The sequence below is a fragment of the Sciurus carolinensis genome, chromosome 16 (assembly GCF_902686445.1).
Source record: "Sciurus carolinensis chromosome 16, mSciCar1.2, whole genome shotgun sequence".
Classification (NCBI taxonomy): Eukaryota; Metazoa; Chordata; class Mammalia; order Rodentia; family Sciuridae; genus Sciurus; species Sciurus carolinensis.
The window spans coordinates 2,983,117-3,005,644 of NC_062228.1; the positions used below are offsets into that span (position 1 = coordinate 2,983,117).

General features: G+C 57.9%; 1 protein-coding gene across 7 annotated transcripts in view; it reads right to left on the reverse strand.

Moving 5' to 3' along the window:
- Window positions 1-3,289: 3,289 nt before the first annotated feature.
- Window positions 3,290-22,528, reverse strand: part of Gse1 (Gse1 coiled-coil protein) — a 312,845-nt gene continuing 293,606 nt past the window's right edge. For 2 of the 7 annotated variants that reach the window (XM_047527124.1, XM_047527118.1), the window contains 14 exons: window positions 22,055-22,254; window positions 18,304-18,476; window positions 17,614-17,805; window positions 16,997-17,293; window positions 16,368-16,684; window positions 15,706-16,030; window positions 13,199-13,806; window positions 12,025-12,137; window positions 11,543-11,813; window positions 10,215-10,325; window positions 9,202-9,573; window positions 7,359-7,655; window positions 5,123-5,226; window positions 3,290-4,449 (listed from right to left, as the gene is read on the reverse strand). In XM_047527124.1, coding sequence (XP_047383080.1) covers window positions 4,315-4,449; window positions 5,123-5,226; window positions 7,359-7,655; window positions 9,202-9,573; window positions 10,215-10,325; window positions 11,543-11,813; window positions 12,025-12,137; window positions 13,199-13,806; window positions 15,706-16,030; window positions 16,368-16,684; window positions 16,997-17,293; window positions 17,614-17,805; window positions 18,304-18,476; window positions 22,055-22,254 — 3,515 coding nt within the window. In that variant the 3' untranslated portion in view covers window positions 3,290-4,314. The remainder of the gene's footprint in view (window positions 4,450-5,122; window positions 5,227-7,358; window positions 7,656-9,201; window positions 9,574-10,214; window positions 10,326-11,542; window positions 11,814-12,024; window positions 12,138-13,198; window positions 13,807-15,705; window positions 16,031-16,367; window positions 16,685-16,996; window positions 17,294-17,613; window positions 17,806-18,303; window positions 18,477-22,054; window positions 22,255-22,528) is intronic. The other 5 variants (XM_047527125.1, XM_047527119.1, XM_047527123.1 and 2 more) reach the window with 5 other exon arrangements.

Below are 22,528 nucleotides of genomic sequence, written 5' to 3' on the forward strand. Positions count from 1 at the left end.
AAACACCATCAGCCAAAATCTGACTTTGTTGGGTTTCTGTCCTGTGGCCAAGATGATCTGATCCTGACAGGCGTGTGGCAATTGACTTGCAACTTCAAACCACCAACCAGTCTGGATGTTTGGGGAAAACTTGTCTCAGTGTGTTAAGTGAGGCTTAAGACAATGCTGGGAAGGAAAGCCAGACCTCCAGACTGCTCTTACAGCAGGGAAAGGGCTCTTTGTTGTAGATAACAGTGGCTCAGGAAATTATCTTCTTCCTAAGAGAAAATCACTTCAGTTTTTGAACTGCAGCATTTTGGAATTGTTAGACACCTTATAGAAATCACCTTACCTTGGGAGGAGACATGATTGTCCTGTGCCACACAGTAATGCATTCAGTCACAGCTGGTTTTGACTTGGCACCCAGGAAGTCAAAAGTTGTAGTGTGTGGCTTTGGATCTGAGCCTGCTGGTCCTAGGGTACCACCTGGCATCTGCCTTTCTGGGTTCCTCACTTGGTCTAGCTGCTGAGATGGTTCCAGAGCAGATGCTGGTTATTGTGTGAACACTGTGGACCAGACCCGGAGGACTAGGACAGAAGATAGAGTATCTGATGACAGGTGCTGTTTTAGATGTTTGGTTACTCCTTTAGATGTCATCAGGGAACCTTAGAGTGGAACCACTTGTTACTGTGGAGGTCAGTGGTCTGTCTTCATCGCATCCCTGCCACCTTGCTTTAAAACCTGAGCCAACTGAGGGTACAGCTGAGTATCTTCAGGTCTGACCTGTGAAACTGTGTGTAGTTGGTGTTCCTTTTTTTGGGGGGTGGGGGTGGGCAGGCAGGTTTATCTTATAACAAAGATTTTCCTCTTAACATGATTTAGGAAGATTTTATTTTTTGGATGTTGTCAGAAATTACAGCAATATATTCATAAATACCTAATTACTACATTCAACAAATAATATTACAATACAGTTAATTCAAACAAGTACACTTAGAACAGGTTTAATTTCACAGCATCTAAACTGCCCCCAGAATGACCGAGGCACTGTTGTCCTCCCTCCCGCCTGAGTCTGGGTTTGCTGTCCTAGCAGTGAAGCACAGGGCACACACAAGTGACGCGCCAGCAAGCATGTCTCCCTCAGGTCAAGGCAGAGTCCAGGAGTCAAGCACTGGATCAAAGAGCTGGGGACAGGCTACTGCAAGTAGTGACGTGACGTCAAAGCATGGTTAATAGGGCAGAGTCAAGATCCCAGCCAAGGGGCTAATACACTGAAGAAAAGGAACAGAATCTGCTAAACATCTCCATCTCCTGGTGAATCCTGGGAATTGTCTATACTTTGAGGCTCAGAGGGAAAGGGCAGATCTGGTCTGGTGTGAAATTTAGCTTACTTTTGGAGATTTGGCAGTATCGTGAGCTACATGAGGAAAATACCATTCTGTTACAAACTCAACATTTCCTGTGTTTCATTTTCTTTGCTGCTAAAGGTGTTGGCTCCTTTTAATACTCAGTATCCTTAGGGGTACAGGCTAGGATGATGTAGTACCAATTAAGTATTTTATTCCCTTTAGAACTGAAATGATGAATCCTGTCTTGGTCATGCATCTGAGAGGAATGGTTTGGGGGCCTGTTTGTCAGCTTGGCTCTGATGATATGAAACAACTCAGTTTAAAGATCTGATTAAATGAGGAACCACAGACCTAGCATCAGAGGGTGTCCCTTACATTAGTGAATTCCCCATGACAGCTCACTCTTCCGGGTGATATGGGTAGACATGTAGCTGAGGAGGACTGAGGTATTCACATAAATACTGACACACAGGTTACACAATCAGTTCTAGAGCAAATCTGATGTACTGCTCACCTTTAAAAAACATGAAAAGAGTGGAATAAAAAACTCTTCGGATTGTATGTTATTTTTGTTAGGCCCAAGTGAGGACAGAGATGTGCTGTGTTCTCTCTTAGAATTATCTGAAAGTAGGTGTTTTCAGAGCGTAGGGCGAAGTGCCGGGTTGGGAGGACCACCATGGCCCCGGGTGGTGCACTTGTTTGCGAGCTGCTTTGTTACCTTGCCTTCATCTGTGCGTGCTGCCCGATGGGTTTATACTTGGGGTGTGATTGTCATCTTTCTTCTTGAGCACAAGAATATTTGAGCCTCCACAGAAGGAGAGAGCAGTGAGGCAGAGCGAGAGAGGCTCGGGGCAGGCCAGGGCGGTGCTTCCACATTGCTAGCCCAGCACCTCAGCTTCCACTTGCAGAGCTCTGCTGAGGTACCCCTGTGCTACATGCCATGAACTGCCCCAGTGTCCAACCTGGGAACACCCCTCGGGTGTAGGGCGGGGCCATGCCTTTCCCATTAAGTGATTAGATCTACTTCCCCTTACTCTAGCCAATGCCATTACCAAGGTTGATGGGCAGAAGCACCCAGACACTGAGCTGGGGGTGGCGGTCTGGGAATGCAGTGCTGACCTGTAGCTCTTTAAGCCTTCACACCAGAAATGGCAAGCAGATTTTAAACAGGAATTCAGTGGCAGTTTGCCCTGACTGCTGGCGGCACAGCTCCTGCTGTACACCTGTGGCTCATGTGGCTCCCTTACTGTCTTGCAGTACAGCCTTTTAGTTCTCTTCCAGTTGCCTCTGGAGTGAGGAAGGTACCTGACTAGTGGCAATACTGGTGGCACTTAATGTTCTGAGTGTGCTGATAACTGGAAGGTTCCTGGCAGGCATATAACATATGATACTAGCTACCAGCAAGTGGCTCATGAGCACAGTAGCAAGTGACCAGCCCAGGCCAGGCGTCCTGCCCTGCCCACCCCCAGGATAGTCAGGCTCTGGTTAGGACCCTTTCCTGCCAAGAGGTGCCTGAAGGAACAGCAGCCATTATTGGGTGGCACCTTGATGCTCCACAGGGTTGTGATCTGCCCAGTTTCTACCCATTCCTGTGCCTGTCATGGTAAGTTCAAAAGGAGTTCAGCTCAGACACTGTAGGCCCTGCTTCAGGCTTTCACAGAGATTTGCATTCAAATAAAGCCCCTGAAATCTCTGCTCTGCACCTGCTCGCAGGGGTGTTGGAACGCTAGGGTAGAGTGCTCGTTCTCCTGCGAGGTTCTCTTAGGAAGACCCCCGTGTGCACATGACACTCAGGATATCTTGCTCCCACCAAACTCCCTCCTTGATTTCAGCAGTGGATTACATTTGCTGTCTGCTGTTACCTTGTTCCAGTGCCGGGTGGGGAGGTAAGTAATGCATGGCTTTCTACATTGGTTTCTGGTGCAACTCAAAAATGAAGTGATCGCATAGGCGCCAGTGGTAAGCTCTTTTACTTTTCTTCTTTTTTAATTTTTAAAAAACACGTCAATATTTTAATGTCCTGACCAGCAGCAGTACAAACACTAAAAGCAAGGATTTTTTTTTTTTTTTTTTTGCCCAGAAAAAAAACAAAACAAACAAAACTCCAAACAGGAAAAACAAAATCCCCCAAACCACATATTAAAAATGGCAGGCTTTTTATAACAATAATTAAAGTAATAAAAACATACAAAACTTTTTTTTAATATATATACACAGTACAAGGCTGAAGCACCTTTGACTTTTCTCTCAAAATTTACGTTTGTATGAAAACACCACCCACTGCAGTAACAATTTGGTGGGTGTGAATAAAGGTATACATAGAGCTCTGTACATTCTCCCCCACGGAGTAATAAAAAGGTACCTTCAGTCGTGGTCTGTATCTTTAGGTGAGAGCGTTTCCAGGCAGAAGCCTTGGATTGCTCTGTGTGCTCCTAGGACCTGTTGCTTTGAAGACAATTTTGCAGAAAAGTAACAAATAAGCCCTTTAGTGAGAGTGTACCCAAGCCTTCTCTTCAGCTGAAGCAAGACCCACTCCCCAGGGGAATGAGGCCCCCTCCAGGGCTGCAGCAAGAGCAAACCCAGTTCTCGCGGCACAGTAACATGGCAACGCGAGAAACGACCGGCTGGGTCTGATCTGATCACACGCACCGGGGCGATAAATGATATTGTTTTAGTGTTGGTAATGGAGCCTTCATTTCCAGATTAAAAAAAGAATGACAGGGAAGGAGGAGTAAACCGCCTTTAGAAAGAAAAACCATGGGCGTCCTACAGTGGTTGCTCGCTGAGTGACAAGAGGTGGTTCAACTGCATTGAAGTCAAGGTGAGTTGGTTCACTGTCGTCTGGAGCCTGGAATCCTTTGCTTCATGCATGGCACATTCTCATTTTTTAAGCTTCAAACCTCCCAGTGAAAAATATTAAATATTCAAGGTAATAAAATAGATAATTTTCTATACTATAGGTTCGGCCTAGTGCAAGGGAAACCGTCACCTCGGATATCCCTTAAAGTAGCCCCTGGGCCAGTGCATGGCGGGCAAGGCAAGGCACTTCCGTAAGTGGTCCAGTTCTGCCTGGAGCCGCTCCCTCTCTGAGACAATCTTCTGCTTCTGGCTCCTCAACTCCTGGGGAGGAGAAATTCTTGTCAAAACAAATTTGTTCCTTCTGTAAGTGTGTGTGTGTGGTGCATGCAATGCGCTGTGCAAAGGTAAACCTGGCACTGGAATATCAAGCTGGGGAGGCGATGTTTTCAGACAGTGAGTGGCCTCTGGGGACAGTTAGAATTGGCTCTTCCAGAACCTTAGATTCTGGCAACACCTGCTCTTTTGGTATGGGGCATTGAACCCAGGGGTGCTCTACCACTTAGCAAGACCGTATCTCAAAATTTGAAAAAATAGGGTTAAGTCACTGAGGCTGGCCTGAAATTGGCGATCCTCTTGCCTTAACCTCTGGAGTCATCAGGATTATAGGTGTGCACCAGTGCACACAGCAGTAACACCTGCTTAGAGAACCAGTATGCACCACTGTCTCATCTCAAAGTCTGAGTTCTTAGAATTCCCTTTGCCAATAAAACCCTCTCTGCCCTTCCCAGCAAACAGCTACGTGGGGAGACTGATGCGGGAAGCAGTAGTTCCCAACAGCACCTCTACCTCCCGTGAGTCGAAGAGAACCACCCTTCTTGCTGAACCTTGGATAATCCACTGATGTCTGAATTTCCCCCTAAGATGACAAGTTGTGACCTCCTTTAGGAGATTTCCCCTCCACCCTGTGGGCCTATTCGAGCCCCCCCTCGCTCACCGCCATGCTGTGGGAAAGCTGCTCTGCTGCCAGACTGAGGCTGTAGTGCTGTGCCTCCAGCCGCCGGCACTGTGTCTGTAACACCTGCCGCTCCAGGTTTTGCTCTGGAAAGACAAGAAGGGGTGCTGCGTCAGGGTGCAGTGACCACATGTCTTCCCGCCCAGCAGCAGCTAGCTTCTCTCCAGTGCAGGCAGCAGGGCCTCTCCTGGGGACCACTGTGCTCAGCTCTCTGACTTGTGCACATACATACATTGATAGTACGACATCAATTCCAATCCTGCGGGATGATAAATGGCCTTTTGACTCAAGACCTTTAAGTGATTAGGAAGACAGAAGAGGAGGGAATATTTGGCTTTAAGATGCAGCTTTCAAAAACAGATTGTAAAAGGTAGACTGCCTGATTTTAGAGAGGCTAGAACAATTCTGATAGCAAAACCAATATAGTTATTTCCACTCAACAAACCAAAATCCCAATCCCAAAATGGTCCAATTCAAGGAGGGTATATCGGGGTGGGGTGGGGAGATAAAATGGTCATCTCGACAAGAATGTAAAGAAAATACATTAACTTGACAATTGTACATCAGAAACTCAGCAAATTTAAATGGAATGCTTCCAAAGTTTTGTAAGAGTCCACTCAATCAGCATGACAAGATCAGAAATATGAAAATTCAAAAGGAAAGAACCACACTTGTTATTTGCAAAAGGCCTGTTCATCTATGATTGCTATCCAGGAAAACCAGAGTCCAAAATAAAAGCTAAGTGAAAACTAAAACTAAATCCAGTGAAAGAAAACTGGTCATGGATAAGCATTTTAAACCATATTCATAAATAAGGATGCTAATTATCCCTAAATCTGTAAATTCAATGCAACCGAAAATCCTAACAGGACTTTTTTTTTTTTTGGGTGGGGGGAGCAATAATGCAACAAGATAAAATTCATGGGAGGGAGTCAAGTGCTGAGACCAGGTGAGCAGTAGCTGAGTCAGGACAGTCTGTTCAGAGGTGCTGGGCTATGGCCCAGCTTGGACACCCAACACCCACAGACCTGCCTCCGTACACAGGTGATCCCCAGGCATGAGAGAGCAACACTCCAGAGATGCGAGGAGCAGCCTCACAGCCTCAGGGTAGTGGAGAATGCCAGCCAAGGCGCTGGAAGGACTTTCTTGAATGGCCGAGAGGCATGACTGGTATTGTGTGTGCACCTACTGGGGCCAGCGCCCTCCCACTAAGCTAATCCCCAACCCTTTTCATTTTGGTGCCCAGGCTGGCCTCAAACTTGTGATATTCCTGTCCCAGCCTCCCCAGTTGGTATCAGGAATGTGCTAACGGTCTGCTTTATAACCGAGTCTTTTTGTGACTTTTCATTTTTTGGTACTGGAGATTAAACCCAGGGTCTTGTGAAGGCTAGGCAAGCACTCTACCACCGAGCCACTCCCCAGCCCCTGTGAGCAAGTCTTAACGTCATTTACAGCATAGCAATCTGACAAAAATGAAAACGACACCATTAGGTAGTAAACAGCAGGCGCAACATTGACCTGAGACTTGCGAGCCATGCTGGCACATGCTGGTGGACAACCAGCAAGGTGGTGGGAGGGCGGAGCATTCCCACCACCCCCCTGTGAGCCTTTGTGGACTTTCTGGGAAAGATGGGGCAGGAGAGGGTGTGTCATAAGCACAATGACAATGTCAACCCTGGCCACAACCTAGCATGGGACACTGGTGCCTGAGCCCCTGTCACAGACTCTCAGGAGGGCTGGAGTGTGCACTTTTAGTTGAGAGCAAAGCAGCCTGGGTTGTGCCAGTCTTGGCAAAATCCAGGAGTGAACCTCAGTGTAGAGTTAGCTCAAAACACGGCCAGCATTTCCTTCAGGGGTCACATCACGCCTCCTGGGGATGTGATCACAGCCATGGTGACCGGTCTGCCACCAGGTCTTGGCATGCTAAGTGAGAGGTGCCACACAGCCAATGCTCTCATACTTCAGCATGCCCAGGTCTGCGGGCATAGCTGTTACTGAGCAGGTGCTTGACATGAGCAAAGGTCTGAGTTCCAGCTCAGCAGCTTCCTGCCAAAAACCCTAAACCCAAAACTGCCCCAGTGAGAACGGCCTCAGGCTTGGCCATGAGGAATTGCCACTGCCAGAGGCAGAAGGCCAAAGAAATGCTCCTCTGGGACCTGAATCCAGGTGTGCAGCTTCCTCCCCAACTCCCCCGCCTGCCCTCCCCCACACCCTGTACCTTCCACATGTTCCTGGTAAGCTTCAAAAATTGCCTCGATCCCTTGCCACTTGCGCCTGGGGGCCGCCTCCTCCTCCTCTTCACTGTCCTCCTCACCCTCCTCCTCTTCCTCCTCCTCCTCCTCCGAGTCTGGGTCCATCTCCTGTGTGGGAGGGCCCTTCCTCCCAGCTGGGAGCTCCTGTTGCCCGTTATGCTGGGGCAGGGGGACCCGACTGGAGGACTGCAGCTCAGGAATGTTGTAGTGGACGGATGTGTCAATCTTGTGGTTCTGCTCTGCAGACAGCACAGCCACACTCCCTGCGGGGGAGAAAGGGTGTCTCGAGGCAGGGTCTCCAAAGGAGGCTCTGTCCTGCCTTCAGTGCAGTTGCTGATGGCCGTCTCTAGACAGACTGAGTCCCATGAAGTACGGCCAGCCCAAGACGGCTTGTTAGGGAGGGCAAGGGCCAAGTCCGTTGCTGTAAACGCATCCCCTCCTTCCACGAAGGGCAAGGGCGTTTGGTCCCTGAAACAGCACCTGCGCCACCTTGCGGCACGGCCCTGCTGCCTCCCTGCATCCTGCAATGCAGCTGGCATAGTCAGTGCCTAGCATGGGAGGATGAGGGAGTGGGCGATGGCAACGGAGGCAGGAGAACTATCCCAGGACCACAGAAGCGTGAGGTGCAGCGGGAGGAGCAGGAGGGTGGTTCAAAGCCTGTGGAGTAGGGCCTGTCTGCCTCTCGTAAAAACACCTAACTTGAAAAATGGTTTTCCCTAATAAGTTCACGATAAAAATCCAGTAACACACACCCCGATTTTTGTGGAGTCTTCCCCTTCAGTGCTGCGGTGGGACCCAAGGTCTCATGCATGCCAGGCACGTGCGCCACTGCTGAGCTGGCCCCTTGCCCTGGGGAGTCTTTTTTTAATCACCACAAAACCCACTACCCAGAGTTCCTTGCTTCCTACGGACTGATTCATCTCTGCTGACAGTGTGAACTCAGGTGGAAGACCCAGCTCCGTGTCAGAGCTGGATGTCTGTTGGTTGAGCTTTAAAGACATGGAGTAATAAACACCTAAACAAGATTTTGGCATAATGACTGACTGGCTACTGAAGTTCACATTCAACTTGTACCCAGTAGTTGCTTGTTGAGGATTTTATTATTATTTTTTTGGCACTAGGAATTGAACAAAGAAGCACTTTACCACTAGGCCACGTCCCCAGTCCTTTTTACTTTTGAGACAGAGTCTCACTATGTTTCTTAGGGCCTTGCTAAGTTGCTGAGGCTGGTCTTGAACCTGTGACCCTCCTCTCTCAGCCTCCTGAGTTGCAGGAATCACAGGCCTGCATCACCACACCCAACTGTTAGGATGTTAAAAATATGTCAAGTTTTGATTAGTTGGGAATTAAATGCAGTAATCCCTGTTCTCTGACCTTCAGTGACTCCCACCAAAATTTAAGAGGGGGTGGGAGTGTGGGGCCGGGGCAACTGCTATCACTACACACTTGCTGGGTCTCATGGGATGGGCACACACATGCTGGTGCCTCAAAGGACCAGAGGGAGCCACTCTACTGTAGAAGACACAGGACTGTTTTTCCCAGTACAGCACCTCATCTGCCCCTACTAAACTCAATGGCATCACTTGCTAATGTCCCACAAGTGTGGTCCACAGACCAGTGCATTAGGTTCATCTGGGGGCCCATTAGAAATGGAGTCTTGGGTCCTTCCCAAGACCTGTGCCTGATGAGATCCCTGTGCACATGGCCAAGTGGGGACAGGCCACTGCTACGCCGAGCAGCTGGTGTGCAAGAACATAAAGCAGCTGCTAACTCGTCCCAGGAGCAGAGTAGGACGGGCAGCTTTATCACCTTTATGCTTCTGCAGGGCCTTCTGGGTGGACTGCAGCACGGACTCATGGAACTGATGCGCAAACTCTTCTGCCATGAAGGGCTCCCACGGCTTGCTCTTCCCGTTGATGCTGTGGGACAACGGCACAGGGATGTCCTTGGGTGCAGCACCCCGGATGTAATGAAGCATGCTCAGGTTCTTCTTGCCCCCAGGGGCCTCGCTCAGCCTGGCCTTCTCACCGCTGGTAGGAGCTGGCTCCTGGACTCTCGATAGCTCTTGGGGCCGGAGCTGTTCCAGTCTCCCAGTCTCTGTGGCCTTTGGGATCTCAGACAAGGAGCCAGCGACCCCAACAGGCTTATCCGTCTCCAGAGAAGCTGGCTGTGTGGCTGGTTCTTTGAGAGACAGAAAATGAGGGTAGGTTAAGAGCTGCAAGTTAACAGGCTGAGCGTCTAGCACGAAGACCCTGGTCTCTAGGAGCTTACGTTCAACAAAGACCTAGTGCAAAGAGCCAAGACTTGGGGACACTGAATTAATTGTTGTGTGCGCGAAGTCAGGGAGTGCTTAGTGGCAGGTCCATCCAGGAACGGTGCCCCCAGAGAGCATCTGGGAAGAAACAGACGGGAAGGAAGAAGCAAGTCACTTCTGGTCCCGAAAAGGTAGGGAATTAAGTCCCGCTGGACGGAAAGAGCACGAGCGGCAGAGTCAAGAGCTGCGCATGGGCTTCCGGCTTCCTTGGGCTGCTGAGAGGCAGTCAGGCGAGAGGAGGAGGCAAGAGCAGCTGCTGGCGAGGCGGGGCCCCACCCACGACGACCACCAGCTGGCGGGGTGGCAGCAGGCACCCTCCCTCAGCTCCGTGCCCACAGACCTGCACCACTGTGTGCGAACCACAAACTGTGCAAGAGAGATGGAGAGAGGATGGAGAGAAGCACGGTCTCCAGCAGGTCAGGCTTAGGATGAAGACAGCCTTGGTCACCTCTGACCCTGGGCAGCCCACAGTTCCGGCTGGTGGCGGGTGGGGCTGTCCTTCCCTTACCGCTCAGGGAGACGGCAGGACTGTCCCTCGGAGAGTTTGTCGAGTCTGCCACTGCTGTTGATAGTGCCCTCTGCTTCACGGCACGGAGCATTTCAACAAGTCTCTCTTTGTCTGTGAGAAAAGCAGCCCGAGGTTAACGAGGCGGCCGTGCTCCGAGGGGGACGAAGCTGGGAGCCTAGCTCTGCTGCGATGGTGGGGCGAGCCCTGTAAACTAGGAAGAACCGAGACCAAGCGCCACGACGGAGCCTTCGCGGAAACGTGGGCCAGGTTCCTTGGTCCCCTGCACGTCTCAGATGTGCTCCAGGCAGCTGTGCGTAGCGCGCAGGCTCTGGGCAACTGGCATGCAGGCCGCGCTCCCACTTAAAGGACAGAGGGACAGCTGGGGGCGACGGGGGCCTCTGGGCACCAGCCCATCCGGTATGCCAGGCGCTTCAGTGCCACCCCAGGATCAGGGCCATTCTGAAAAGGAACGCAGACCCCAACGAGTTCCATGCCACAGGGTCCTGCTTCAGTGGCACTTCCTGCCAGCGAAACTCAGGAGGCCACCGTGCTGACGCTTCCTCTAGAAATCCAGCCGGGTGAAAAGACTGCTTTTGCAAACAAACCAGACACGTTTCCAGGGACTTGTGCTGGCAATCAGCCTGTCACTAACCCTTACAGGGAAAGCAGAGCGCGACCTGCTGCTGGAACAGGAACAAACTGCTACGGCTCAGTAAGGGAACGGCTGAGGCAAATGACGGGCTCTGAGTCTCCGCTTTCCCTCGACCTTCTCTGCAGCGCAGGCTCATGTGTCAGGCTGGCCGGGGAAGTGGAGTCCTAAGGAAGTGCTGTGGTCGTGCCATCGCTCCGCACGGTGGCTCTGAGCCCAGAGGGCTTCCCCACCGCGGCCAGACCCATCTGGAGGCACCTTTCAGGACAAGCAGTCTGCTCGGCATCTGGTGGCTCCAGGCCATCCCTCACCTCCCTCTCTGGGCCATCAGAATACAGAGCTCAGCAGACCTCAGTGGCCCACTGAGAAGAGAAGCCTGCCGCTTGCAAACCCAGAGTGCCAGGGGACCGGAGGGCGGCATCTCCCGCACTCCCAGGTGGAGTCCCCGAACTGCTGTGCTCGGACCCGCCTCCTCAGATACCAGGGCAGCTGTCACCTCCAGACAGGCTGCACATGCAGGAGGACACTAGGATTTCACATCCAAGCAGGACGAGACACAAAGAAACGGGCTTCAAGTGGGGAGTGGCCAGACTGGAGCACGGTGGGACAGCGGCCCTGCTTCAGAAGCACCTGCCTTCCTGGAAGCCCCTCTCCCCACCCACGCGGCGTGAGGCCGTACCTTTCCTCTTCTCAGCACTGATGTGGGTCAGGTTGAAGATGGTCAGGAACTTCCTCTTCTCCTCGAAGTTGGGACTGTTGTTCATCTCGTCGGGGCTGTAGCGGGTAGACAGTGCCAGTCTCGGCGAAGGCGTCTGCCGCTTACTCTGAATCACGGGGGGCGAGGGGCTCCTCTCTCTCAGCATCCGTCGCCGCTTCCTCCGCTTCTGGGCCACCAGTTCCTCCTTCTGCTGTTGGGTGGTCAAGCCAAAAAGTTGCAAAAACTCTAGCTTCTGGATTGGGAAAGAAAACAAATGAGTTGGAAACCACTGCGGTGGTCTGCTCTCACTGTCCCGGGGTCCCCTCTGGGGTCCTCCAGGCGGTGCTGTGGCCAACGCAGTGCCAGGGAGGGTGGACTGGGGGATTTGGAAACTGAGAGGCAGGCCCGATATGGGGATCAACAGCCCAGCCCTGAGCATGCCCCAGAGGTGAGGAGGCCACTACCTCTGAGGACGTGTCCAGTTTGAGAGGCGGCTGCTCGGCCACGCAGCGGAGGTGGGCCCTGACCTCCTCCTCATCACTCTCGTCGTAGGACTCATCAAGGTCGTAGTAGTACCCTGGTGGCAGAAGTCTGGAGTCAGTCAAGGAGCCCTGGGTTCCAGCGAAGACCAGCCACTGGGCCACCTGCAGGTCTCTTGGAGCACCCCCAAAACCAGTTCCTTCCAACCCCAATGGACACCTGCATGAAGGGACAGCCAGCTTTCCTGGGACCAGGCAGCTGGGAGGGCAAGACCTGCTGGCAGGTGCTGTTTGCGCACATACGTGCACACTGTGACCTTTTGGGCCCCGCTACGTGGTCACGGGTGGCTGGCCCTCTCCTCCTTCACAAGGTTTGTGGGGAAGGAAATCTAACTTAGACCAGCGACCCTGTAACTCTGCTGCACTCCATCCCCGTGGAGAGGAGCGCCGTTCCCAGGAGCCAAACGCCTATGCCTCGCTGGCTGGGCGGTGGCACAGGGCCAGGGCCTCCCACTCAGGCCTCTTCCCAGTTCTCCTCAGCTCTCTGGCAGCTCAGTGAGCTTCCGCCACCAGCGGAACAGTTCAGAAGCGCCTGGCTTGGGGCTCAGTGGTAGAGCACCCACCTAGTGTGCGTGAGGCCCTGGGTTCGATCCTTAGCACCACATAAAAATAAAATAAAGGTATTGTGACCCCTACAACTAAAAAATACATAGTAAAAATTTTAAAAAAAGAATAAAACTGCCCAGCTCCCAGCCTGGCCTGGGCAGTGCCAGTCATGCCCGTCCCCCTAGCCACCTGACACCAGCCCCATATGCAGGGCCCTGCTGGGTCCAGGCCTCCTCCCCTGTTAATGCCGCACTATTAATATTTACAAACCTCATTAGTCTCCTCCATTTACCACTCACTACTCCTACGCACCTGCAGCGCCGGCTTACACACAGGCTGATAGGCCCGTTTGGGACAGTGTGCACCATGGCAGGACCGGGAGGTGTCCGGGCCCGTCTCCCCAGCAGAGGCATCAGGCTGCCACATGTGGGTCTGTAAACCTGCTACCTGGAGCCTGGTAAACCCCTGCACTGGGAGCAGGGTGAGCCGGCACCAGGAGCCCCCGTTCTGCTAACTTCCGATTCCCAAGCAGGTGGGTCCCGGGAGGCTGCACCTTTCTCCTGTGCCTCTCGCCGCCGGCGCTCCTCCAGGTCCAGCTTGCTGACCAGCCTCCGGCGCTGCTGTAGGAACTCATCGTAGATGTAGGCAGGATCAGGGCCCCTGGGTGTTGGGTGCCGGTAAGGTGAACCAGGCTTGAGGGGCCCACTCATCTCCCCGAAAGAGGCTGCCTGGGGGAGGGAGGCTCGCTGCTGACCCAGAATGGTCTGCGTAGACTTCTCAAGTTCGGTGAGAAAGGGCCCGGGCCCGTGGGGGAAGGCCTGGGGCTCTAGGCTTCCTGCCTCCCTCGGCGGGGGCTGGTACTTGTCCAGTGGGGCAGACTCCCGCTTCCGGGGCTCCTCGGCCTTCTCCGGGCAGTAGACACGCTCCACCTTCACCAGCGGCACAGCAGCCTGGCGGCTGGGCTCAAATGCAGCTGGGTGGCTGTGCAGAGAGTGGCTCTCAGCCCGCCGTGTCTCCAAGGTGGTGTCCATCATGGACACTGGGTTCCAGAGGGCCGTGGGCACAGTGTGGTGCTGAGGCTTCGGTGAGATGAGAGGTGGTGGCCCCCCAAAGTGCTGTGGAGGGTCGCGGCTGCCCTGCTCATGACGGTTTGGTCCTGGCCTATGGAGAAAGCAGATTACCCATCCGTCACAGGGCAGCAGATCTCTCAGTCACCCACACCGCCCACTGTTCCCTAAGGTCTCAGATGGGGCTTCCTTGAGACGGGGCTGGTGGGGGGAAAGGAACCTACTGCTGGTGTGCCAAGTCCCAGGGTTGGCATGCACAGCCTGCCTTGAGAGGACAAGGGGTGGGTGCGGAGCACCGTTTCCCGCCTGCTGGAGGCCGCCCACGGGCCGGGCCCTCATCCTGCACCTCATAGGCAAATCATCCCCCAGGGGAGACGTGGTTCTGACACCAGCCTCTCCTCCAGCTAAGTTGAGCGATGGGCAGGTAACAGGGGGTGGGTCAGCCCCCTGCCCAGGGGCCAGGACTCTTCTGCTGTCTTCACAGAACATAGACATATGAGTACCAAGTGTCTGCTCAGCCCAGAGCCAGACCCACAGCAAGGGAGCCGTGCCCACGAGGTGGGGTCTGAGCTGCTGCCAGGCCTCCTTATCAGAAATGCAGCGGCTCCTGCCTGGGCCCTGGGATCTTTAACGCAGGGACCTTCCTCAGACAAGAAGCTTTCCGCGCGGCTATGATAAGTGTCTCCCTGTACTTCCATACTGAGTCATCTCAAGGAGGGCTATTTTGGGTGTGTATCTGCCAGTGCTCTCTAAAGCCACGTAAGATGTCTGAATCCACGCTGCCCAGTGGCTTAGGTCAAGGGCTGCCAGGAAGGAGAGGGCGAGGCCAGGCTCCCAGGTCTCCCGCCCTGCAAACGCTGTGTAACAGCATTCAGGGCTACTCTTCACTGCTAGTCTTGGCAGCGACCTCACAAGCAAGGGACACAGGGAATAACACCAAGACACTGTATCCACAGGAGGACAGCAAAGCAATAAAACCGTTAGCAGAATAAATGTGTCGTGCACCAGAGCCAAATACTGCACAGTTTTCCAGCTGAGAGCACGAGGACCTGGTCAGAACATCAAGTTCACGACGCTATAGGGCTGTGAGTGCAGCCAGGCCACGGGCCTCCACGCCCCACGGCGGGAGCACACGGGTGGACCAGGCCCCGACACTGCATGGCGTCCTGGGAGCCCTGAAGAGGGAGATGCCTGGGTGGCTGAGAGTCCAGCCTTTACCAGGGAGGCTGGCTCTAGCTGGTGGCTCATCAGGCCTCAGCGCAGGGCCAGTGGGATGGGCAGAGGGCTGCTCCCTGAGCAGAGAGCCCGACGCGGAGGGCCAGTCTAGCACAGGGGCCTCACTGCAGCTGTGCTGGGCCACCGGGGGCCGGGGTGGTGCTCTGCTCACCCCATTAGCCCAGCTAACCCCCTTGCAGCCTGCGCAGCCAGGCGGGGAGGGAGGGGGTGGGGACGTGAGTCCCAGACAGCACCGCAGCTGTCAGGAGTCTCCCGTCCACCCTCCTCCTGCTGAGGAAACAGAACAGAAGCCGCGTCCCTGCGAGGCAGAGGCCTGGCCCCTCAGAAGCAGGGAAGGAGGGCAGGCAAGTGGGAACAGGGAGGGCTAGGGGGCGCTGGCGACCAGCTCATGAGGCCAGTGTCAGCAGCCAGGGGCCCGATGACAGGCACAGGTCTCCTAAGGAATTCTAAGAGGATTAAAAAAAATGGATCTCCTTTATTTTAAAAGTGCTAGGGCACATCTTTTCCTTAAATAAAAATTAAAGGCAGTCCCTGTCCTTTTAAGGCGGCTCCTCCCCTGCCCTCTTCTGGTGCCATAAATGGCGCACTGGGACTGCACCTGGCTACATGTGAGGGACCCTGGCATGGGCCCTGGGCTGGTGGCTCTGAGCTGCCTGTGTCCTCACATTAGTCAAAGGAAAGGGGTTTTGGGGGACGGGCGGCGAGAGCCACAGAGGCTCTCTCAGAGGTCCCCACCTGCCCGGCCCCTGCTGCCCACCTGCTGCTGTCGGGCCGGTGCTCTGCCTCTGGGGGCACCGGGGGCCGGCCCATGTCCAGGTGCTGCTCCAGCACCTGCTGCCGGAACTCGGACACCTGCGACTGCCGGTCTTCCTTCTCCTGCCGCAGCCGCCGCTGCCGCGCCAGCCACTTCTCCTCCTCGTTGGTGCGCTGGATCAGCAGGGCGGTGGCGGCACTGCTGCCCGGCAGGGAGAAGATGCCGTGGTTGGAGATGAGGCTGGGTACAGAGTGGTGCGGGGCGGGGACTGGGTGCAAGGGGTGCTGCACGGGCTTGGGCGCCTGCAGGCCCACGTCCTTCAGCTTCTCTGTGGGGAGAAACGCCGTCACGCGGGTCCCAGCCCCGGGCTCCTCACTGCCCACCCCGGCGGGAGCCCGGGAAGCACGCCTCCTCCCCAGAGCAGCTGGCACCTTCCCGGGAGCTGGCTGTCCAGCACGGCCATTATTAAAAGCTGTGCACTAACTTTCAAGGAGACAGGTCACATTCACCCCGAGGCGCCCCAGGCGTCCCATCACTGCGCGACCTCAGGCTGCCGCCGCCAGCAGGACCCATGGTCACCCTGGGCCAACGCTACCCAGTAGCTCCTCCCCGCAGAGCTGTGTGAGCCCAGCCTAGGTCCGAGCCGCCCACGGATGGCCGCGTACCTGCGCGAGTGGGGGTCAGCTGCTCCGAGGGCTTGGCGCGCTCCTCGGGGGCGTGGCCACGCAGTGCGTGCAGCTCGGTCACAGGCAGGAAGGCCGGCTCCAGCGCCTTGGCGGCCAGCAGCTCCTTCTCCCGGGCACGCTGCTCCCGCTGGCGCTCCAGCTCCCGCTCGCGCTCCTTCTCCCGCTCCCGCTCCAGCTCCTTCTCCCGCTCACGCTCCTTCTCCCGCTCCCGCTCGCGCTCCTTCTCCCGCTCCCGGTCGGCCTCCCGCTCCCGCTCCCGCTCTCGCTCCCGACGCAGCTCCTCGTCCATCTGTAGCCTGTGGGGCAAGCAGAGAGGGCTCGGGACAGCCTGCCGGGGACCCAGAACTCCCACAGCGACGGGAGGAGCTGGGCTCGCCTGCCCTCAAAGTCCAGAGTCCAGGATCACGTGAAAGCCCGAAGCCCCTGGCCTGCCGGGCATCCCCAAGGATCGGGATGCCCAACAGTCCTGCTCTACCAGCTCAGAGAAACAGTGACCGGCCCGCAGCCGGCGAGGGAGCCGGCACCCAGGGCCAAACGCTCGGAAGTGCAGAGGCAGGCTTCAGCCTTGCTTCCCGCCCCACTGCCGCCCGCAGCCAGGCAACGCTCACCTCTCTGCGCTGAGGCTGGACATTCGCTCCGAGTGCAGTGCCGCAAGGGACGAGTGGGCGAGCTCGGGGGGGTAGCGGACCCCCGAGAGGTGCAGGTGCACAGCCGATGGGTGCAGGGGGGGCAGGGAGCTGGGGGCGGGGATGGGGTAGAACGGGGACCTCAGGGCCGACAGGCAATAGGAGTCCTCCATCCTGCAGAGAAGGGAGTCCTGGGTCAACACTGCCGCTGGGCCAGGTGGTGCCTGAGGGCCGTCCACTTGTGACGACAGGCCTGTGGGCCAGGCTCGGGGCTGCCACCTGAATGAGCACACTGCATGGCTTCCTGCAGGGCCTGTCACATGCAAGGGCAGCCTGCCCACACCGCAGGCATGGCTACCGACTGAGGTGGGTAACGCCCAGAGTGTGGAGAACCAGGGGGTGGCTGCCTGGGCCACAGGGCCTCCCTCCAGGAGGAGATGCCCGATGGGAGTCAGGGGTTGGCTGGGACCAGGGGAAGGTCACAGGGGCCGCCCCGGGCTCTCCTTGGGAGTGTGGCCTCTAGGGCCCAAGAAATACCCGCCACCAGGTTCCATTTGCAGAGAAGAGACCAGTGCCCAAGTGTGTGGGGGCTGCCTCACCTGAAGGCCGGGTGGGGGAAGGGGTGCGGGGCCAGGTAGCTGGGGTGGTAGTAGGCAGTGGCCGGGTCCAGGCTGAGCGGGGGCAGGGAGGACATGCGCAGATCCTCCGCGGTGTGGTAGGGCCGGAAGCTTCTCAGGTAGTCCTCCGTCACTGTGCTAGGTGGCACCACGTGGTGCACGGGCCGCTGCAGGCTGCAGGGACAGCAGGTGGCGAGGAGTTGGACGAGGGAGGCCCCTCCCAGGCCAGGAAAGGGTCCCCACCCCACCCCAGCCAGTAGCTCCACAGGGAGGCAGGGCACGCGCCACCACGAGTCCTGCCTCCCAGCAGTGCGAGGCAGCCCTGGTAGGAAGACCAGGACACAGTCAGCTGTGGGCCCTGCAGGCCTGCCTGGCCCCCTGAGGTCCTCACCAGTGGGTACGGCTACGACCCAGTCTGGAGGGACTCTGGCCCCAGGACCGCCTGCAGTAGGGCTGGAGCAAGTTAAGTCTCGGTGTGCAACGGACGCAGGTGCAGACGGGGCCAAGGTCCTGGGCAGGGCCAGCCCCAAAGGCCAGTGACCATCTGGCGGCCCAGGCTTAGCTGGGCCTCAGCTGGTGCGGGCTGCAGGCGGCCCCGGCACCGCCAGCCACAGCCTGCCTCAGGGTCCAGGCATGCCGCCCTCCCCGCCCTGCCCATGGCCCAGCACTTACTTGAGTGGTGGGAAGCGTGAGTCCTGCACCACGGAGCTGGGTGAGAGGCCGAAGGGGTAGGGGGTGCTGAGCAGGTGCGACGTGAGGGCGGGGCCCCCGGCCTTCTCCTGGGGCAGCGGCGGCTCCACGATGAGGCGCTCCCGACCACTGGTGCTGCCCCTCGAGCCGGCGTCCTGTGGGACAAGCCAGGCTCAGACCCCAGGAGCCGGGCAGGGCCCTAGGCCCTGGCCTGCAGAAGCTGGCTTGGCCACCAGTGGGATTCCTCCGACTGCAAAAGGCCCCAGACTCAGCTTGCCTTCTAGAAACATCCTTTCCGCGGCTTCACTACCAAGAGCAGCATGTGGAGTGGTGCGCTGGGGTCCCAGCTCCCCCTCGCTGTGCACCTGGGTGCCGCAGCCACGGCACCTCAGGAAGGGAGCCTGCTGCACAGTGCAGATGCTGGCTGTGCCCCGGGGCCCCAGGGGCACATGGAGGGCCCCGGCAGGGAACGTGTGGCAGACACCAGAGGAAGGGCCTACCCTGGGGTGAAGACGGGGAGGCGGCAGCCCAGGGCCTGGTGCCCTAGCCACAGAGAAGGGTCCACGTGACCCACAATGGCAGCGCCCCACCCAGAGGAACCAGTCTGTGCGAGGTCCTGCCCATTCTTGTCACCCGGGACCTAGAGAAAACCTGGGGGCAAGGCAGCGCAGGTTGGCTCCCTCACTCTCTGGGCACTGCCCACCTCCAGGGCCTTCAACCTGCACAATGCCACGTCAGCAAACCAGGCTGACATAGGAGATGCTCCCCGGACAGCAGCTCTGCCACCCTGAGTCACAAAATGCCCAGCACCGGGAAGCTGGGGGTCAAGGCCCCGTGCCTGGCTCCTTGCCGTGTCGGCAGGAACAGGCGCTGGGGAGCACTGAGACCTGGTGCGGAGGCTGTCACCTGCCCCAGAGGCCTGACCAGCCTGCCCCTCCCGGGTGCTGCTCTCTGTCCAGAATCCAAGCTGGCAGAAGCACACCACAGTCCAGCCAGCACCCGTGTGGGCAAAGGGACAGGTCCCGGTGGCCCTCCTGCCGTCTACCTTCCCAGCACACTCTCCACAGGACAGTCAGTGACAACTAACTGAAGGAGACAGGTCGCTGACTGGAATCTTTAATGAGCAGCAACATCTGCTGCTCTCCCTGTGCTCGGCAGGCCCACGCTCCCTGCGGGCTCTGCACATTCGCGACCTCTGCCCGCCCTCCCTGAAGGGGCATTCACGCAGCCTCTGCAGGGCGGGACGCTCGGCCAGCGTGCTGGCCGCGGGTTCCTTTGCTTGAGTTACAGCAGGCTGGGCCCCCGCCTGGGCGTGGTCCCTCGGAGGCCCAGGACCCCCGCACCACAGTCTCCCACCATTGACACGCCATCAGCACAGCTCCGCACAGGGCGCCAACTGCAGAGGTACCCTGGACGCAGGCAGGGCACGAGCTCAGGCTGGCCTCGCAGCTCACCCCCGACCAGCAGACCAGCCTCCTCGGGCCACTTCCCGCATGGGGGTCACTGCACCTCTCCCAGAGCAGAGGGTCAGGGTACCATCGGTCCTGGGTGGAGGGAAAGGAAAGAGATCCCTGTGCCCAAGACCGAGGATGGGCCAAACCGGGCAGCACGGCCTCAGGCGACCTCTGAACAAGGACACAAGGTCCCTGCGAACTCGACCAGGCCATACCCACCAGCCCCCTTCTCCCTTCAGCCAGGGACAAAGCCCTACTTGAAGGCAGCTGGGCCAGATGGCACCTCCCTGGCTGAGGACAAACAGGAGGGAGGGGGCGTGGCCAGCGGGCAGGGGGCTCTGCAGCCAGACCCATGTGCCTGCGGCTGCCGTCTGCCTGGAGCCTGGTCGAGCCCGCGTCAGGCACCTGGGAACTGGGTCAGTGGGCTGGGGCCTCACCGGGTGAGGGCGGGTGACAGGGCAGCACCCTCAACCTGCGCGAGGCGGGCCTGGGGTGGCCCAACAGCCCCGTGCTGATGGCTGGGGGCCTCACTGCCACCTGGCCAGGCACACGAGGGCGCACCTGCAGGGCCGCTCGTTATTTCTGGGCAACGGCCGTGTGCGCAGCTGCGGGAGGTGGCAGGGCCGGGTGATCAGGGCGGGCTGCAGTGGGCAGGCAGGCGGCCCCGTGGGCTGAAGACACCCCTCCTGCTGAGCTCCCAGAGGCAGCGGGCGCCCCAGGAAGGGCCCCAGCAGGCCAGCCCCTCCACGCCCACCGTGTCTGTGGCCACACTGGAGGGAGGGAGGCCTCTCCCCGGGGACTGGGTCTCCCCTGGGCCTCTGTGCCCCTCGTCTGCTCATCTGGACCCTTCCTGGCCCCACCCCGCGCATCAGGCCTCACCAGCTGCCCAGGGTAAGCCTCTCCCCAGATCACCGTGCGCTCCCGAGGCAGTAAGGCCTCTCCCAGGAGGTCTGCTCTGGGCAGGAGGCATGTGGCAATGGCAGAGCCTCCCAGGACCTATGGGGGCATTCATAGGCACCCCGGGCCGGCGTAAGGGGCTCCGGTCTGCAGCTGGACGCAAATGTCCCTGGCCCAAGGCAGGGACAAAAGTGACCTTCTATAAGCTGCTCTCAGGCAGAAGCAAGAGTCAACTGTCCCCAGCGGGGAGGAAGGGCAGTGGTGACTCGGCCTCCTGCTTCCCCCGCACCGAGGGTCAGGGCTGAACCCCAGGAGGAGCGTGCGGGAGACCCTTTCACCAGGACCCAGCCTCTCCGATAGCCCGAGTGACTCTGGATACGCAGCAAGCCTCCTGCCCTCCCTCTCCGAGCTGCACCTGGTGGTGTAGAGTCATGCCGGCGGCTCCAGAGGCAAGCAAGGCCCCAGGCTGGCTCTTCCCAGGGGTGCAAGAATCCCTGCTGGAATCCTGGGGGTCTCCACCCTGAAGCAGGGTGGTCTGTGGCCAGAGGCTGGCTCCCCTGCTGCCTCCAGAGCAGCAAAGAAGAGGATCAGGCAGCTGGGTGCCCAACCCCCACCCTGCCCAGCAGGGGAGGGGAGGAGGGGGAGCAGGTGAGAGCCCCCCTCGTCCCGCCTGGAGGTTTGAGGCTTAATTAGCGTTTCCGAGCAGCGCCATCCCTCTGGGAATACAGCGGAAAATCCGGAGCTGCGGGCTGCTGACGAGGGCTCTTAATTGGGAAGGGCCCCTCTAGGTCCAGCACAGAGGCACGTGGGAGGGCCTGGCCCAGGCAGGTCACCAGTGTGGTGGCCGAGGGGCTGCAGGCACAAGAGGAGCCACCTCGTCTGGAGAGGGCCTCCTGGGGCCTTCCAGCGTGAAGACAGGCAGGGAGCACGGCACCTCCCGCCTGGCGGGCTGTGGCCGGCTCTCCCTATTTTGGTTCCTTGTCTGAGCCAGGTAAGGTGTGGAGTCACCCGTCCTGACCCAGCACCTGGTGTGACCGGCCCAGAGAGGCCACAACGGGCACACCACCCAGGGGTGCCTGGTCCTCTGGCCAGAGGGCTCCCGAGAGGGGACCAGGACACGGGCAGAAGACACCACGTGCAAGCCTAGGAGAGGCCTCGGGAGGGACTGGCCCTACCCACATCCCCACCTCGGGGCTGGCCTTGGGCGCTGGGCGCAGTAAGCCACGTGGACACTGCCTGGCCGCCTGATCGGGGACCTGAGGCCCCTGCAGGTGGTGCTGCTGGAGGCGGGGTGAGGTGCCAGCCAACCCCTGAGGAGCCCAGAGCCAACCAGCCAAGGCGGCCCCTCCGGGACGGCCCTGCCCCGCCCAGGCCCCACTCACAGGGCGGCTCTCGCTCCTCCACACTCCGTTGACAGTCTTGGTTGGGGCGATGGTCACCACGGGAGGTGTGCTGGGGACGCTGTGGCCCCCTGGAGGGACGATAATGGGACCCATGGGTACACGCTTGGGTGTGCTGGCGGGGGAGCTGTGGTTGGTGGCCGGAGAGGACACGGGGGACGACTCGGTGCTCAGTGATGACCCTGCGGGAGAAAAACAGCAGCCTGAGCGGGAGCCACGCCTCCATCCACCCCGCCCAGCCGAGGCCCCGGAGCAGCCAGCCGCGGAGGGACGCGCTGCCGCTCCAGGAAGCTGCCCACACCTGCAGAGAGCAGGAGGCAGGGAGGCCACTCCGGGTCAGTGGCCCAGCTGCTGTCCCTTCGCCCCACAGGCTGGGACAGCAAAACACAAAGCACACAGCACTCCGGTGCCACTGGCCCTGGGGGAGAGGAAGGCGAGGTGCACCTGCTGGAGCAG